The 18,101-nt window shown below is 43.2% G+C and overlaps 1 protein-coding gene across 1 annotated transcript; it reads right to left on the reverse strand.

Moving 5' to 3' along the window:
- Nucleotides 1-12,884: 12,884 nt before the first annotated feature.
- Nucleotides 12,885-17,899, reverse strand: LOC311373401 (phosphoribosyl pyrophosphate synthase-associated protein 1-like). The gene is made up of 4 exons (XM_084490190.1): nt 17,864-17,899; nt 15,720-15,790; nt 15,101-15,247; nt 12,885-13,917 (listed from the first exon to the last, which is right to left on the reverse strand). Coding segments are annotated over exons 1-4 (378 nt in total). The 5' UTR covers nt 17,865-17,899; the 3' UTR covers nt 12,885-13,758.
- Nucleotides 17,900-18,101: the final 202 nt, after the last annotated feature.

Consider the following 18,101-nt stretch of genomic DNA (forward strand, 5'->3'; position numbering starts at 1 on the left):
GATGTCACCCCAGAGGGCTATTGCCCGGTCGACTGGTTAGTTTTTTCTTTGAGTATGTATGATTATTAATGTACCGGTAACATCTGTATCTGTTTGTGCGCGTTGTGTGTGTGTGTGTGTGTGTGTGTGTGTGTGTGTGTGTGTGTGTGTGTGTGTGTGTGTGTGTGTGTGTGTGTGTGTGTGTGTGTGTGTGTGTGTGTGTGTGTGTGTGCGCTCACATATTTTCAGACAGACACACTGTTTACTTTTCAAACCCTTGATGATTGAACATTTAAGAAATAAATCTAAGTTGAATCCGACATCCCCTCAGTCCATCAAGCTGGAGGTTAAAGAAACAGGAGCCATACAGAGGAGAAAAAGCATTCATCAGTACAATCAAGTGTTTTTTTTCCAAGGTTAACATTACAGTATGAGTCGAGGGAAGCAATCGAAAAACGCTTTCAACTCTTGGAAGGAGGAAGGAGGAAGAGTTCCTGTGGGGGTAGCTGGTTATCGCGTCCTTCGGCCATTTTGATTACATCATCTGGAAACACAGAGGTCCCATGATAGCGTGCACTGGGAGATAGGATAAGGATAGAAAAGAGAAGATAATAAATAACTGTGTTGTGTTGTTACCTTGTAGTCATCTAGCATACAGTTTTAGTATATAATAGTATAGTATAGTATAATTTAGTATAGTGCTATATTGGGGTTCGGACCTTTGGCTGGCAGTTGAACACTACTATACTATCTTGTTCCAGTCAATCGTCATGGGACTGTAATATCTAGAAGGATAGAGAAGGATTGGAGGATGGATGGAAGTATATATATATATATATATATATATATATATAGTGATGGATGAACAGAATAGAACAGAGCTAGATTGATCATTAGGTTAAGATTTGCTGTGTACAACAGAACAACAAATGTCAATACAAACAACACAATACAATACATGTGAGCAAATCATGTATAGTTACAGACAGACAGACACACACACATTCCGTTCTCTTTTTCTCTGGAAATCAAAATTGTGGCAGAGTCAAGGTTCAAACTTGAGATACAAGTAAAATAAACGTAGAACCCAAGAATAAAGGAAAAACAATCTTCGGAAGTTTGAAGAGAGCCTTTGCTTTGCCTCTAATTAAACAGAGTGCCCTCAGAACGGTCACAGATTGTCCAGATAATTCCAAAATCCATCACAAACCTAACCACAGTGCCGCACAGTTTACACAGGTCTGTCTTCCACCGTGTATCCCGTCTGTATGAAAAGGTTTTTCTTGGTCAAGTCAATAAAACACAATAGCGCAGCTCTGAATTTTCAAAGTTGCACTACTTATAAAATAAAAGGCTCATAAGTCGGGCTACACAGAATGCTGCAGAGCGCCCTCATAGTGCTTTCAGCCTTCCTGACCTAGAAAACACCTCACCTTGTCCCTCTCCCGCTGCTCACCTATTAACTAGCATCAAAGTTTGTCTTTCTGTGTCTGTCTGCCACTCTGTCTGTTTGAGTGTATGCCTGCCTGTATGCCTATCTATCTGCTGGGACAACTTGGAGTACTTTACTTACCAGATGATTTGACATTGTCTGTAGTGATTGCGTTTTAAGGGTGAATATTGATTTGATAAAACATAGTGTGAATGTTTACCTGCTGGAGTTATGAATTCTGCTGATGCTTGTTGATGTTTTTATCGGGTTGTATGCTTCCCTCTTGGGTGTGTCTATATGTGGTCTTTATCTTGGTTGAATAAAGCTCAAAAACGATATATTTCAGAATTCACTTTCACTCAACAGGTGCTGTGGCTGCTTTGGGATTGGTAACAAACCGATTTTTGATTTGAAACCAGAAGCAGAAGTACCTCTACTTCCTCTGCCTTGAGTGTACTGTTGAGTACACCGAGTGAATATATGCAGAACAACTGTTATCCAGTTTTTTTAATTGCTAACTGATCTGGTATTATTACAATTAAATCGCCAATAGTTCATGGTCAGAAAAAAACCCTGTCCAGTATTCCAGCAAACCAATTTAAATTCTACAAACGTTGAGTGCAATTCGTTGTATTTTTCACATGAAACACCCACACATATTCAATGGCTCAGAACTTGATCCAAGGTAGGTTCTCACTCTCACACGCACACGCACACACACACACCCCTACCCATCCCTGGGAGGCTGGGAGTCAACCTAAAGGAGCAATGGAAGTATAGATCAAAGCCATCAAAGAAATAAATTAAAAGTAAAATATAATTTCAAATTGAATTTGGATTGAGTTGGAAGAGGAATTTGTCAAGGTTGTTAGGGAGGTGTGGAGGACTTAAGTCACACATAGAAAGACACACACACAGACACACATTAAAATAAACACACACATTTATGCACAAACACACGCACACACATACCTATAGACACCAAGATATGCAAACACATAAAAATAGAAACACCCAAAAACATAGTTGGACAAACATAGATGTACACTTTGAGATAAACACACATGCAACATACTGATGCTCAAAGACATGCACAAGGATGCTCACACAAAACTCCAATGGCAACCTTGGGGAATACAGGATATAATACAATACTTTGAGATAAGTGCAGGCATGGGAAGCAGAAAAGAGATTCCTGTTAAGAATATAGTGGTGGACTGAGCCTGCGCCTGCATACTTATCAGCAAAGTGCAAGTTTCAGTATGAGGAGTACAGAGTGCGTTTCCCTGAAACATAGCGGGGGGGGGGGGGGGAACACCCACCCTACCGGGTTGTCAATTAAGATTAACGTCACTCTTTGCCCGAGTTATAGTTCCAATAAGAAATGTAGAATCTCACAAGGATCCAAACCACTCATAATAAATAAAGTATGTCCCAATAATCTAAAATCCAAATAATCTAAAAGTGACCCATTAGTATCCCAACTCGTAATATTGTATCTCATAAGAATCTAAAGAAAGAAAGAAGTCGTTAAAAAAAAGAAAAAAAGAAAAAAAAAAAGATTTGCATAAGAAACACACGCACACACACCCAGTCACTCACAACGATCATATGCAAATGTGATGCAAATGAGCAGCGCCTCCGTACTACCGTGGCCATCAATCACCAGCTCGCTTGGAGCCGCTTCGGTCACTCACACACACACACACACACACACACACACACACACACACACACACACACACACACACACACACACACACACACACACACACACACACACACACATATATATATATATCAATCTATCTTTGTCCTATATATATCATGGCCAGGCCAAGTGGTTGTAATCATTTTTTTGAGGGTCATATAACTACTTTATAATGATATATAGAAATACTGTAGTGTACATGATATACATATACAGTGTTTCCCCTATATGCATTCAGCAGCGGCGCGCCGCGTTTTTTAATCTATTTTTTCTAAGGCTTATGATAAATATATCAAAGAAATAGCTGAAAATGAACATAAAAGATGAACTTAGTTTCTGCCAACTTCAAGGCACATTTGCACAATGATCTGGTCTCAGCAGATACCTTGACTCTGTTGTTATGTCATATTTGGAAGCTCAATCTGTAAATTTTTCCCAAAAAAATCTCACCAGGAGTAACCATTTAAAGGGTTATTTTTCATTTTTTTTCTTCCGGGGGGGCATGCCCCCGGACCCCCCTAGTGTTGCTAGGTTACCAACTCACAGCACCACTGCTACAAAAAAAAATCTAGGGGAAACACTGCATATAAGATGATCTAGGACAGTACATGTTGTTATATTGGATGACCGTGTTTGATTTGTCATATTAGTGGAAGGTAAGTCATCACTTTTGTCTAAAGCATCTTACAACCAGGACCTCTAATAGTAGTACAAGTAGTAGTAGTAGTAGTAGTTGTAGTATTCTACCATTTTACTGTGTTTTCTCCATGACCCTGAAACTGCCTAAGCTCCAAACAATTAGATTAAAAATCAATTGACACTAAATGAGTTGAATAAGTCCATGAGTCTGTGTAATAAAGGGATAATCAGAAACGATTTTAAAGCACAAACTAATTAAACAAGGAACAACAGACATAAGGTGACGCCTTTTAAATACTTAAAATTTTAACGACTTAGACTTATCTCATTTGACGGCATTTTAATTTATCAAAAATCTAATCTCAGGTATGAAGTTAGAGGTGAGATGTTATCACGATTGTTATCTGGCGCCAAGATGTACTGTTCCCCTTGCAGACGTCACACATCATTGTAAACAGATCTCTTACCGAAAATGCGGTCGCCGTGTGTGAGCCAACCCCTCGCGTTGTCCACGCCTTTTGTTCCAAGCAACCTGAGCCTGCCATAGCAGGGATTAAGATAAAGAACTCCAGAGAACATACGCTAGTGCTAGCTCTCACCGCGGCTTGCCCAATCTTTGGCCACCGGTTTTGTTCACATCCATCTCTGTTTTACAATGTTAGTTATTGTATCACATTACCTTTTTGGTCATTTAGCAGACACCCTTTTCCAAAGCAACCTACAGTGTGAGACTTGTACTCCGTTTCCCGTGCTGATTCAGCCTCATTTGTAAGCAATGCCCGATTCATGTTGTAAAGGTATCATGACTGTCTCTGGAGACTCACTTTAATGAGAACGTAGTCACTTTGCATACATAAAAACTCAAAGCCATAACTGAAGCAGTCCACAACCTCTTATATACTCCTCTAGTCAAACGGAAATGACCAAAGACTGAATGGCATCATGCATCCAGCAGAATGCCACACACCGGTGTCCCTGGGGTTACCGGGACTGATAAACCAACCCGGGTTGCAGCACACATGCAATGCCGCAAGGAGCCGGGGGAACTCAGGGCACATGCGATTGCAAGGGTGTTACGATGCAAGTGTTACACTCCTGCTCCTCCGGTTCGGGTCAGAAGGTCTGGCCCTGCCTCGGGTCAAATCCGCCTGCGTTTGCATCTTTCCAAGGTGAGTGAATTTGTATGGCCTTTAAAATCAGAGTAAGAGCCTCAAAGGGCTTCTTAGGCCCTTGTTATACAACACCCCCTCACTCGAAGTCTGGGAATACACATATTTCAGACTTATGAAGAGGTTTTACAAACAATGTCCATTAGCACCATCCCTCCTGCATGTTACTCTCTCTGTACATTCTCTCTTTCTCTCCCCTCCAGCCACCCTGCCTGTAATACCTCCCTGGCTGCAGGATCCAGAGCGCCAACAGGGGCTAACAGGAGTCTCTGGTTCCCAAGCTGAGTGACATTAGGCTCTGGGATTAGAGTGTCACGATCATCATCTCAGCAAGACCTCAGACTCCTTCAAGCTGGTTTTCATTATCATTCTTTTATGTACTATTGATCATTTTATGTTATAGGTCAAAAAATGTGAATCTGAAAATGTCACACACCCCTTTTATATTGGTTTCTTTCAAAAGATGCAGGATGTTAGTTACCAAAGCACTGTCATCACATCTTAATAATAAACAACCATTATATTTAGAAGTAGAGTAAGACAACAACACCAGTCCTCCCTCCTATCACTGGTCAACTCTGAGAATCACGTTTCTCTTAACTCTAGGAGACATTTGAAGGACCTGTGAATGGCGAGCGTCAACATGAATGATGGTCTGCTGGTAGTAGCACCGCCGCGTGGGACGCCCCCTCCCAGGTCACCTCCTGACCCCGCTCGGACGGGAAAACCAGCCGGGGAGGTATTTTCAGATAACCGATGACCTCTGCTTCCGTGGAGGCAACAGGATTTGGTAGTAAATACTAATGGAAAAGGCTTGTCTTAAAGAAGGAATTCTATGAAATCTATCATTTCAAATGCACAGACACACGTGCTTTGGATATGCAGTGTTTCTGCAGCCCACTGGGCTTCAGTGCCTTGCTCAACTGCAGTTGACTTTAGATACAATGACGCAATTCACATGACGGATTCATATTCTATATTCAAGTGCTATTATGTGACCCCCCTGGGGTCACATAATATCACAAAAAATATGGATAGGTTCTGAAACCGTGCACACTTTTTTCCCAATCTGTTCGCACAGATTTGGTTTGTTCTACACAGCAGGGATTCCCCATGAGCATTGTGACGGCTAACGCCTATCTGATTCAGACCTATACAGTATGAATGACTGAATGTAGGGTTTATCACCTATACAGTATGAATGACTGAACGTAGGGTTTATCAGCTATACAGTATGAATGACTGAATGTAGGGTTTATCACCTATACAGTATGAATGACTGAATGTAGGGTTTATCACCTATACAGTATGAATGACTGAATGTAGGGCTTATCACCTATACAGTATGAATGACTGAACGTAGGGTTTATCACCTATACAGTATGAATGACTGAATGTAGGGTTTATCACCTATACAGTATGAATGACTGAATGTAGGGTTTATCATCTATACAGTATCAATGACTGAACGTAGGGTTTATCACCTATACAGTATGAATGACTGAATGTAGGGTTTATCACCTATACAGTATGAATGACTGAATGTAGGGGTTATCATCTATACAGTATCAATGACTGAATGTAGGGTTTATCATCTATACAGTATGAATGACAATGTAGGGTTTATCACCTATACAGTATCAATGACTGAATGTAGGGTTTATCATCTATACAGTATCAATGACGGTTTATCTTTTCACATGATTGTTAAAAGTAAATAACTGACTGAAACATGTTTGCCTCATCTTGAACATATCTTAGACTCATGCGTGAGGCCTGTGTAGGACCAGCCATCACAATGCTCACGGGGAATCCCTGCTGCGTAGAACGAACCAAACCCGAGCGCACGGATTGTATCAACCGCGCACACGGATTGGGAATCCGAGGGAACGGTTTACAAAACCATGCGCACTGATTTTTTTTTTCTCTACCATGTAACCCAAGAGGGGCTCTGTAATTCACCCTATGTAAATTGATATTGTATTTAACACAAGTGAAGCTGAGTGGCTGCCGTAAATTCACCAGGAGACAATTCACCTCTCTGATTGGTTGAGAGGCGAAATGGAGGCAGGCAGTATCAGCGAGTGAAAGGCTTCATAAATGGAGTGCACACAGCCCCCACACTGACACACTCTCAGGCACACCTGCTGAAGAAATCGTTGAGCCGTGCTGGCATTTCACCCTCTCCCTCTCTCAGCGCCGGCCCTCTCGTCACCACAGTGCCGCGATTTCTCCTCAGCTGCTCCTCGTCTCCTGGACCTGAGGAGGTGAGCCTCGCACATCTCAGAAGATTTCCCTTCTTCTTCTTCTTTGAATGTATTGTACACCTCGGGGGTCTGAAGAGCAAAGTTGAGGAGCATAACTAAAGAGACGGATTGAATAAAGTGAGGAGCGGGGGAAAGTGAGCGTAAAACACCGGAGGAGAGGTGGAAACTTGGAAGAGAGTAACAGAGACAGAAGGCAGCGAGCGCAGAAGACGTCTGTGGAGCTGAAGGAGAAGACATCTGTGGAGCTGAAGGAGAAGACCTCTGCGGAGCCAAAGGAGAAGATGTCTGTGGAGCTGAAGGAGAAGGCGTCTGTAGAGGAAAAAGAGAAGATGTCTGTGGAGCTGAAGGAAAAGATGTCTGTGGAGCTGAAGGAGAAGACATCCGTGGAGCTGAAAGAGCAAACATCTGTGGAGCCGAAGGAGACGGCATCTGCGGAGGTGAAGGAGAAGATGTCTGTGGAGCTGAAGGAGAAGATGCCTGCGGGCGTGAAGGAGAAAGTGTCTGCGGAGGCGAGGGAGAAGACGGAGGTGCGCCTGGTGTTCCTCGGCGCGGCCGGCGTGGGCAAGACGGCGCTCATCCAGCGCTACCTGCGGGACACCTTCGAGCCCAAGCACCGGCGCACCGTGGAGGAGATGCACTGCCGCCGGTACCAGGTGGGCGGCGCCACCGTCACCGTGGAGATCCTGGACACCAGCGGCAGCTACTCCTTCCCCGCCATGCGCCGGCTCTCCATCCGGCACAGCGACGCCTTCGCGCTCGTCTACGCCGTGGACGACCCCGAGTCCCTGGAGGTGGTCAAGCGGCTGCAGGCGGAGATCCTGGCCGTGAAGGAGGACAAGTTCGCGCCCATCGTGGTGGTGGGCAACAAGATCGACCGGCGCGGCGAGCGGCGCGTGTCCAGCGAGGACGCGCGGGCCACCGTGGAGCTCAGCTGGAACCACAGCGTGCTGGAGGCGTCGGCCAAGGACGACGCCAACGTGGTGGAGGTGTTCCGGGAGCTGCTGCAGCACGCCCGCCTGCCCGGCCGGCTGAGCCCCGCGCTGCAACGCCGCGAGACCTTCCCCAAGGGCGTCGGCGATCGCCCGCCCAAGAGCACCACCCACGGCTGCACCGTCTCCTAGGGTTTTGGTGCTGCTGGGGGCGGGCAGGCGGGCGGCGGTGGTGGTGGTGGTGGTGGTGGTGGTGAGCACCGCTAGATGGGTGACGACACTTAGATTAGAGGAACGGGAACTTTGTTTTATATGAACCTGGAAGTTCTTGCCTTCTGGATTCATGAGAGAGACAGACTGAGAGATAGAAGGGAAGAGGAAGAGGGGGAATGAGAGGGAGAAAGAGGGTGAAATAGAAAAAGAAAAAAAGAAGGAAAATTAGAAGTAGAAAGGAACGACGAAAGAACGGAACAAATAGCCAATGCTCCAGGCTTGCAACTACAGGCTTCTGTGACGGCCACCGTTCCAAGTTTTGAATGTACTACAGATGTAAATTAGCCTTGTGGCTATAATCTGGCTCAATTATATATTGTGCATTGTCCCTGTCAAGTAAACGTAAAATAATACAATATGCCTCGCTCCTCTGTCCCCCAACTCCTAACACACCCCATTGTAACATCCCTCTAAAGAAGGTCGTGGCCGATCTGAGCAAAGAGAGGAAGTCATAAAGATTAGAACTGAGGCTGGGGAAGTCACAGGCAGCGATAACGGTACATTACGCGATGGTGAAGCCATTCTAGAAGGCACGAAATTGCACCAAGCAGGTGTTGTGAACACGTTGTCTCTCTGTGTCCTTGCTGGAACAGGTCACTGATTCCTGTGTGGGCAGTGGTATATTCTGTTGTTAAATCTGTTGTTTTTGTACCTTGTGAAATATATCTTTGAAAGGGCTTTGTATATATTGTGTACGTTTCGTTGAATATACATTTTTTATCAGTTTTTAAGTTAGAGAAGCCTGTGTATTTGTTTGTTATATTTATTCTATCTATTCCATCTTTTTTTTTTTAAAGCATAAAATAAAGAAAGTTGCCATGAAATACATGACGGCAACACAGCAATCATGGTTTGAACTGTGTAACGCATCATGAAGTTATGTTACCAGACAGTGTTGTTTTAATATAATTTAACGTCCCATAAACATCATGTTTGGGTTGTGTTGTATGAGTGCAGATAGGTTCTTTATTCATTTACATAGTTTTAACGGCCATTCCATCACTGCGTGTGTACTGGCATATCTCATATCTTCTATATTAAAAACCTATTAAACACTAAGTTACAAAACTCAAAGGGGACCCCCATCACAAATTTCCTGTCTGGGATTAATAAAGTACAATCTTATCTTATTTGGTGTCTTGACTGCATCATGTACAAACTCTGAATTAAAAAAGCATTAGGATATGAGCAGTTTTAAATTTTCATGCTAAATCTTGGCAGTGGTAAATATACTTAACACATCAATCCTTACTTTGATGTTGATTCTTTCCCAGAAATTGTATTTATGATCAGATATATTAAATTAATTAGTCAGGTATTAAAAATATATTATAGTTATCTTTTAAACAACAAAACTGCAATTTCACTTTCTGTGTATAATTTAACTTGTCAATTTCTCCTTTCTATTTTACCGCCCCCTAATAGCCAAACACATTATCTGCCATTAAGTGTTAATGAAGAAGCAAGTTAAAAGAATGTGTAGCGCAGATTGTCTCCAACCATCTCACTCTATCCTCTAACAAGAGTGCTATTCAGAAGGACATCCAATCCCCCACAGCTCCAGGCGAGGTGTGTAAACGTGTGTGTGTTCATCTGTGAATAAGGTATATTGATAAGACTATTGAGACTATTTACTCTTTACCATAACCAATGAGAACAGCCGTTAGTCTCACAAAGTGATGCCTGTAGCAGGTAGAAACTGGACCTATTTGAATGCATGCGTGCATGCGTGCGTGGGCTCTGATGTACATCACACCCACCAAAGGAACAGAGAGAACAATTATCAACACACGGAGAGAGATCTAGCACTATCGTGACATGCAAGGTCTGTGGTGGCTAAAATAAAAAATAAAGCGATTGTGAATCAGCTTGAGTGCCTTTTTACCTCGGAATAAACATCGTTAAGTCCTCAAAATCAACCCCTCCCCAACCACCACAACACCTACATGTTTTATTTCACTCAGCGTTGACTCTCACAATACACCGTTCACCACACATTGGCAACACTTACATAGAGGTGGTTTCAATACTAAATACGTAGACCGACAGGCAGAGGGACAAGTTAGACAGTCTGATAGAGAGAGAGAGAGCAGTATAACAGAAAATATAAACAGGGGGAATATTAGAAACGTAAGGCACACTGACATACACGCAAGGAGAGATTATTGTAGACGGACAGACAGACAAATAGAGCCAAAGGTGAAGGGACAAAATATGAACACAGACATATGAGTCAAGGTCAGACAGACAGCGAGGATGGATTGAAGCAAGCAGAGACCAAAAGACAGACAGACAAACAAAGAGAGACAGATGGACAGACTAAATATTAACACAGAGACAAATGAAATCAGGGCCAGACAGACAGGCAGGCATGGGAGGACCGATGCAAGCAGACAGAGACTGACAGAAAAAGTCAGATGAATCAAGATGGACGGACAAATCGACAGATGGACTAAAAGAGAGGCAGATTGATTGACCCGCCATGCCAGTTAGAAGCAGTTGACAAAGAGAGGCCGACACCCAGGCAGATGGAATTGAAGGCAGACAGACAGGCAGTAACGGTTCCCCTCTGGAGCCATGTTTAGCAACAAGGTGCATTGTTACTCTCACCTCCGAGAGGGAAGTGACCTGTGCTTGTCAGGAGCCTGCTTCCTCTTTCTGCAGAGGTTAACTCACAGCTGCCACCACCATCCTAGCCACACGCCTGATTTCAAACACTCCTTTCACTCCACAGACACACGGCAACATGTCACGCCACACGCTCAGGTATTGGACAAGGACCTTTTCTGCTCAACTTAAAAGAACATGCTAGTTTGCTATTTGGTTATTTAGCAGACCATTTTCGTATTTTCTTTTGTTCGAAATATGCTTTTATCCAAAGCGGCTTGTCAATTTAGTCAGATACCACACAGTAGGAAGGGGTTAGGCATATTTCTATAAGGCACCTTTTCGGTTGGAATTGAAAACCTTGTTATGACACAACCCTGCCGATAATAAGAAGTAAGTGAAATTTGTTTTATTTTTGATATCTGGACAATTTCTTACAACTTTTATGCGTTTCCTCATGTCTGCTAGTGTATAAAAGCCACAACGATCATGCTTGACGTCGATATTTCTGTGTGTTTCTCTGCAGTTCGGCCCCATAGTGTCTCTGCCCCTGGACTTGGTCGAAGCTCCTCAGGCTTAGTTGAACCTCTGAGATGTTTGGAACAAGTACAGGGTCTGGGGCAATGTCGAGGTGGAATGGTGGCTACGGAGTACTGAACTGCTTCAACACTGCTTCACTAAACTGCAGCTGGAGTATCAACTGGGCTAAACTGGCTGACATTCACATGGCAACTTGTTGAGTTGAACATGGATGGCTTAATAATATAATTAGAGGAATGCAGAAATAGGAGAAATATAATATTTCTCTACATGGTATACTAGCGTTATTAATGAGAGTGTAACAGCCTAGTTGATAAGTATTATATCGTCTGTTTCTTTCTGCATTGGCAGAAAGTGTGCCTCATTTAAAACCCAGATCACTTTACTGACTGAGGAACACAATGATATAATAAAACAAGGATTTTTGGTAGGCCTACTGTGTGCTGCCTACTGTTTTTATATTTTCAAAGCCAATATAATAATATAATAATTTTCAAACGGCGTACAGAGGGGATTGTACAAGGGATCTAGATCGCCACCAGGCCTGAAAAGATATTTAGTATTGCCCTTCTCAAACAATACTTAACAAATTCATTATTACTTTCCAATATGTAGATAATTTCTTCATCACTTAATAAAGATTTGATTTGTTTTCAAAGAGCTTTCAAAGAGCTTTTAGAGCACAACACCAAAACGCTATCGACTCATCTTTCAGTCATTTATATTACAGACCGATACACATAATAGTAGAATCAATACATCCATACAAGGCTATTCCACACATGTCAAATAGCCTTTCAGACATTAAGCTTTCCAGTCCAAACAGGCATTCCGAACACAGGTAAAATGCTTTCTATGGAGTAGAGTGTGAGTGTCAAAAATGTAATTTCTAGACTACCGTTCACTATTTATTTGACAAATGTAAAACTGTACATATCTTTTAGTAGGTAATCCCATTCATATTTTAGTTATCCTATCAAACAATAGTTGCAATTGTATTGCCAGTAATGATGCATGTTCTAATTGTTGCTATATACTATATACTTCCATTGAGGATCACATTGGAAATGACAATAATGTTGCTTTTATTCGTTAGCCTCTAGTCCTTTGTATTGCTCATATCATACATTACAATCAAATCAAAAGACTGGGCTGGGGTAGAAACAGTGATAAGCAGCCATGTATAAAAGCCTTACAAATGCAACTGTTGATGTATTCTTGAAAGGAGAATGAATTCACTGTTGGCTTTGGCAGCCACTGTTTAATCAAGTATATCGACACACACATCACTACAGTACAAGAACGGCTCAGTACCAATTTCAGCCACGAGCCGGTGAAAACATCGAAATGTGTTTATTATTCACGCCACACATGATAAACATCCTCACAAATCATACGTGCCAAATGACGCAAATCCTAAAATGAGAAAAGAGTTTGGTGCATAAACAGGATTTGGTTTCAGTGGATATAACAGGGGAGGGACCCTGCTTGTCGCGAAAGTAGTCTAGTTCTCTCAGTGAAGTCACAGTGATAGACACATCCCTGAACCACAAGGGTAAAGAAAAACAACCCAAAAAACATATGGGGCACACAGGAGCTACAGCCAAATGGTCTTCAAAACATCACACCAACTTTACTTTAACCGTTATTACTCAGTAGCAAGGCTGAATATTAGACAGCATATTAATCATATTAATCTCTAGTAAATTAATAAAATACATTAAACAAAGCGTTCTACAAGTGCTATAATCAGGTTTTCACAAGCTTGGCTTTGGCGGCAAATCACAAACTGTCCAACCTCTCTACTTAAGAGCTATCCAGTTGCTGGTTTCGACCATTTGGACCATTGACAGGAAGTGCATCATGGTTAACGTTAGCATTAAGAGCTTGGATCATTTTAATCTTGAGGTGAAGTGAACACGCAACATGACAACAGTGTGCATTGGCCATTACCAGACTCCCTCTTTCTGCCCTCTTTCATCTCCGTCTCTTTATGCTGTCTGTCTCTCCCGTTCCCATTTCATCCCACTGTCTCCAACGCTCTGCCTCTCTACATATCCCTCTGTCTGTTGTCTACTCCCACTCCCATCTGTCACCCACTCTCTCATCAGCCCGCCCCCCCCCACCCCCCTTCTCTCTCATCTCCCCCCCTCTCTCACCCCTCGCTCCCCCTGCATCTCTCACCCCTTCCTCCCGCTACCTTCTGTCTCGGCTAGTCGTCCACGGTGATGTTGCGGAACAGGTAGGCCATGGACTCTCCGTTGTTGATGCGGCGGATGGCCTCGGCCAGGATCATGCTGACGTCTACCGTCTTGATCTTGGGACACTGGAGCTTCTGCACCTCGTGGGGCACGGTGTTGGTCACCACCACCTGGAGGTCCATAGCGTTGTTGGATAATGTTAAAGTGACGGACAACACAAATCCGGAATATACCCGTCATTATGCCATGAAGGTTTATGCTTTTCAAGGAGTGCATTCAGCATCAGAAAATGAAAATGAAAATGAAATGAAAATGATGATCCATTGCAATCTCGCGTCATTTCAGACTATAGATTTTATTATATTCCTTCAAGCCAATTTAATGGGTTGAGTATTTTCCCAGCTGGCTGCGTGTCTAAATGGGTGACCAAATACGATACACTACCATACACAAAAACCATACGCTGAATGTGGCTACAGTTCCTTCTGAGTTTGAGGAAGTGTGAACTAGGCAAAACAGCGGGGGGGATTCCAACCACATCCCTCCAATTCAGTTTATTATCAGACTTTGAGATATATATTAATATGGTTTTCCCTGACAACATTTTCGGTAGGTGTGAGGTGGACACATCTCACTAAAATATTTTGGGGTTATATTTCGTTTTAAGATCATGTTGTCGATCACTTTAAAGTTAAACAGATTCCATAAATAGCATAATTTAGCAGGTAGCAGCTATGACTAGGGTTGGGTATCGTTTGAAATATTTCGATTCTGGTTCTATTTCGATTCCTGTAAACCGATGCCGGTTCCTAAACGGTTCCGAAATCGATACTAATTTTTTTGATTAAAAAATGCCCAGGCGCAGCCGCTCGGCGTAGGACTGGGCTCTGGAACCAGTCAAACACAACTTTATCTAACCTAGGTGATCGACAACAAGTGTCGACACACTTGACACGTATTTTTTTTAAAAGACTAAGAGAATATCAAAACATAAACCGGCTTTAAATAATAAACTGTCCAAAAAAAAAGAACCGACCATGTTTCCCCCGGTACCACTCGGTTCTCGGTACCCAACCCTAGTTATGACTAGGAAAAAGCTAGTCAAGTCAAACTTGACTGGTAATTGAGGTAATTAACATTACCTAAACAAGGAATAGAAAAGGAGTCATGAAAAAGTCATGCTATCACCAATACCTCATCAAGTCGAGAACACGTCATCATGACCATTAACAAGCTAGTTAAATCAAGCTTGCGTCATTACCATTACATTCATCAACAGGGGGAAGAGAAAAATCTATTCCAGAGAGAAATAAAGAAGTAATTTCCCTCAACCCCTTGGAAAGATGTGCTCACCTCGTCGATGGCGGACTCCTCTATGAGGCGCGGGGCGTCCCCAGACAGCAGGCCGTGGGTGGCCATGATGTAGATCTTATACGCCCCACGCTCCTTCAGGATCTCTGCCGCCGCCACAAAGTCTTCCACGTCGTCTATGATGTCATCCTGTGGGGTGTAGGGGGTTAAAAGTGTTGTCCTGAGGGCCACGGCCGCACCCCCCTCAAACGTCCACTCTTCGCATTTGCGTTTAGCCAGAAAAGCGAGTTGAGTTTTGCTTTGACCACACCTCAAAAGGCCTTGCTGAATGTGGGTTGAAAAATTCACCATAATAAGTTCAAGGGTTGTGATACCTGCAGGATTTCAGTTTAGCGACTTCGGATCACGTACGGTTAGGAATACACCACAAGTATCGGCCGTCATTGTACATCGTCTGACAGACCGAAGATAAATAATCTGTATCGATGTTTGTGCGAAAAAACATATGTATTTCTGCTAAACTGCATGCATTTATAAGCAAAGATTACTGCCTTGTAGAGTGTCATGACCGAAAACCTCCTCGCTATCCGCCAGGCGGAGCTTATAGAGCTCAGGTTCTGAGTAGCCGTGCTGGCAGAAGAGGTGGAGTCGTGACTCTTACCACGATGATGGCGATGCGTCCGCCGACGTCTCCGACCACGGTGATTGGAGGCTTCTCCTTGGCCATCATCACTAGAGATACGAAGACAAACGTGGATTAGCATCCGGACCGCCGAGCCGAGACACGAAGGATCCACTCCACGCCCATCCAACACTGGTCTCAGCCGGTAGATTAGGGTAAAATGGGTTGAAACCAAAAGTATTAAATATCAAAAGTGAAAAAAAAAATCGGTTGAAGATTAGCTCAGATTAGCGAGTGATTTCAGTTGGGCTGTTTTTTTGGATTGCTAATCCCAGGAATGAAGAGGTGGTCTTTTCTCCTGCCTCCCCCCATTCTACCCCACCTACCACTCAGGATAGGCCACGCTCGGAGAGAGAGAGAAAAAAAACGCTCACCTCACCTCATCACAACACATGCCATGCAAGGCCACATGATTAACACTAAGCACATCCAATCAGAGCACACTGCGACAGCACCTCCATCACACACCGTCGGGGCCAGGTGCCGTGGTGGGCAGGGTTAATAGCGATACGCTTCCTGTATGTACTAGAGACGCACTAACCATAAAATGGAAGCTGTCGCACACTTTGCCAGGATCGGTGCAATAAAAACTGGTCAATTGCTAAAGCATATCATTGACCCTACCAGGGTTAAGGGTACGATTCCCACTGGGGCCACCAATGCCAAGAAATGCAAGTACTCATGGTATTGTTCGACACTGCAGATTAAAGCATCCGCGTTAGGAATGGCATGGAAGTATTATTAGCTGCAGTCAAGTGCTAAGAATGTTTTCATGTTATTCTCTTATGAAAGGAAAATAAAAAAATAAAACAAAAAACTGAAATATTCCTACGCTCCCAGGAAAGACAAAAGAGAAACACAGACACTAAAACTCTCAATACTTCAAAATTAGGGTGGGAAACAGTGGAATTACTCTTGCCAATCAAAAAGTAGTTTGAGTTCCCTACAGTGTCATTTGTTTAGAGGAAGCTAACGAGATTGGATTCTTATTAATAACAAAAGTTAGTTAATTATAAGTTAAACAAATATTTAGTCAGCATGCTTCATGCGTTGCATATACACCAGACACTTTCCACTTCCTTACTCAAACCTGTCCCCTATGCTCACCTTGAGCTTAGGGCTAAAGAAGCGTTTGCATACGACCAGAGCGCACGCAGCACCAGTGAGCAAAGCCAGCCTCAAGAAGTGCACTGCAGCCAGTCTGCTGTCCAACAGCCTTCACCAGCGTTTATCTCAACCATACCAGCACGTCAACCCATCCCCGCCGCCTCATTCTCATCCGTGTCCCCTCGATCTGATTCCAACGTTTCTCAATGCACACTATCAAAACAACAAACACATAAAGCATGCGTTTAGCATTACCACAACATGCGACAATGAAGGCCAGATGTTAATCAAGGGAGGGAAGGTGTCAAAGCGAGTAAGGTAAGAGGAGCGTGATAGGAATGTTGGCGAGATGGGAAGGAAGAGGGGAATTAACACGATGGTTCCAGGGTCACATATGATTGGCCGAGTCTGAAGAAAAAGATACATCAGAGGGTTCCGTGTCATCTTGTAGAATTATTGGTGTGGAGACTCGGGAAGGTGTGGCGGCAACAGAGCTGCTTCTGTGCTCGGTCACTTGCAATCCGATTCCGAATGGTAATTAGGAAATGAATGAGATAGTATTCAATTTGATGCCGTTCAATTCAACTATATTAATGTTTGTGGCTATTGTTTGTGCTCAGGCTCTTACACACACACACACATACAAAAATGCACATAAACTCATCTCAAGTTTGTTTACAACTTCACACGCCCAGAGGCCTTTTCAACATTAATAAAGGCTGGGCATTTCCAAAATAAAAATAAGTCTGTAATTTGATAAACCCAATCAATGTTGTTATTCCATCCCCCCATTACTGTTATTGTGGAATAACAAGTATGTACTTGACAAAATAAAGAGCAACAAAGCCCAGTCTGAGTGTCGCCACATCCCTTTCCGTGAGAGTCCATACGGCCCGTTTTACAAGATGCACCCAAACCTTTTGATCCAGTACATGCACGTACCGTGGAACCACTTCCAAGAGGAATCATTTAATTTCATAGACACAGTAGGAGGTATATTAAGTTTACAGTCATACTTGGGAGCTCTATGCCAGGGAACGGAGCCTGCTGTTTGCCTGCTATTTCCAACAAAATAAACACCACATTAAAACACAAGTACACGAAAAAAAAACACTTGACATGGCAAAGACAAAAAACTGAACACTCAAGACTCTGAAAATCCTCTCACCCATCCCAACATAGAGGCGTTTTAACCAGCCACAAATTAATTAGCCAGCACTTGGGTTGCATTTCGGCCTGTTTATTTATCTAGCA

This window comes from Micromesistius poutassou, assembly GCF_964030765.1.
Source record: "Micromesistius poutassou genome assembly, contig: SCAFFOLD_4063, whole genome shotgun sequence".
NCBI lineage: Eukaryota > Metazoa > Chordata > Actinopteri > Gadiformes > Gadidae > Micromesistius > Micromesistius poutassou.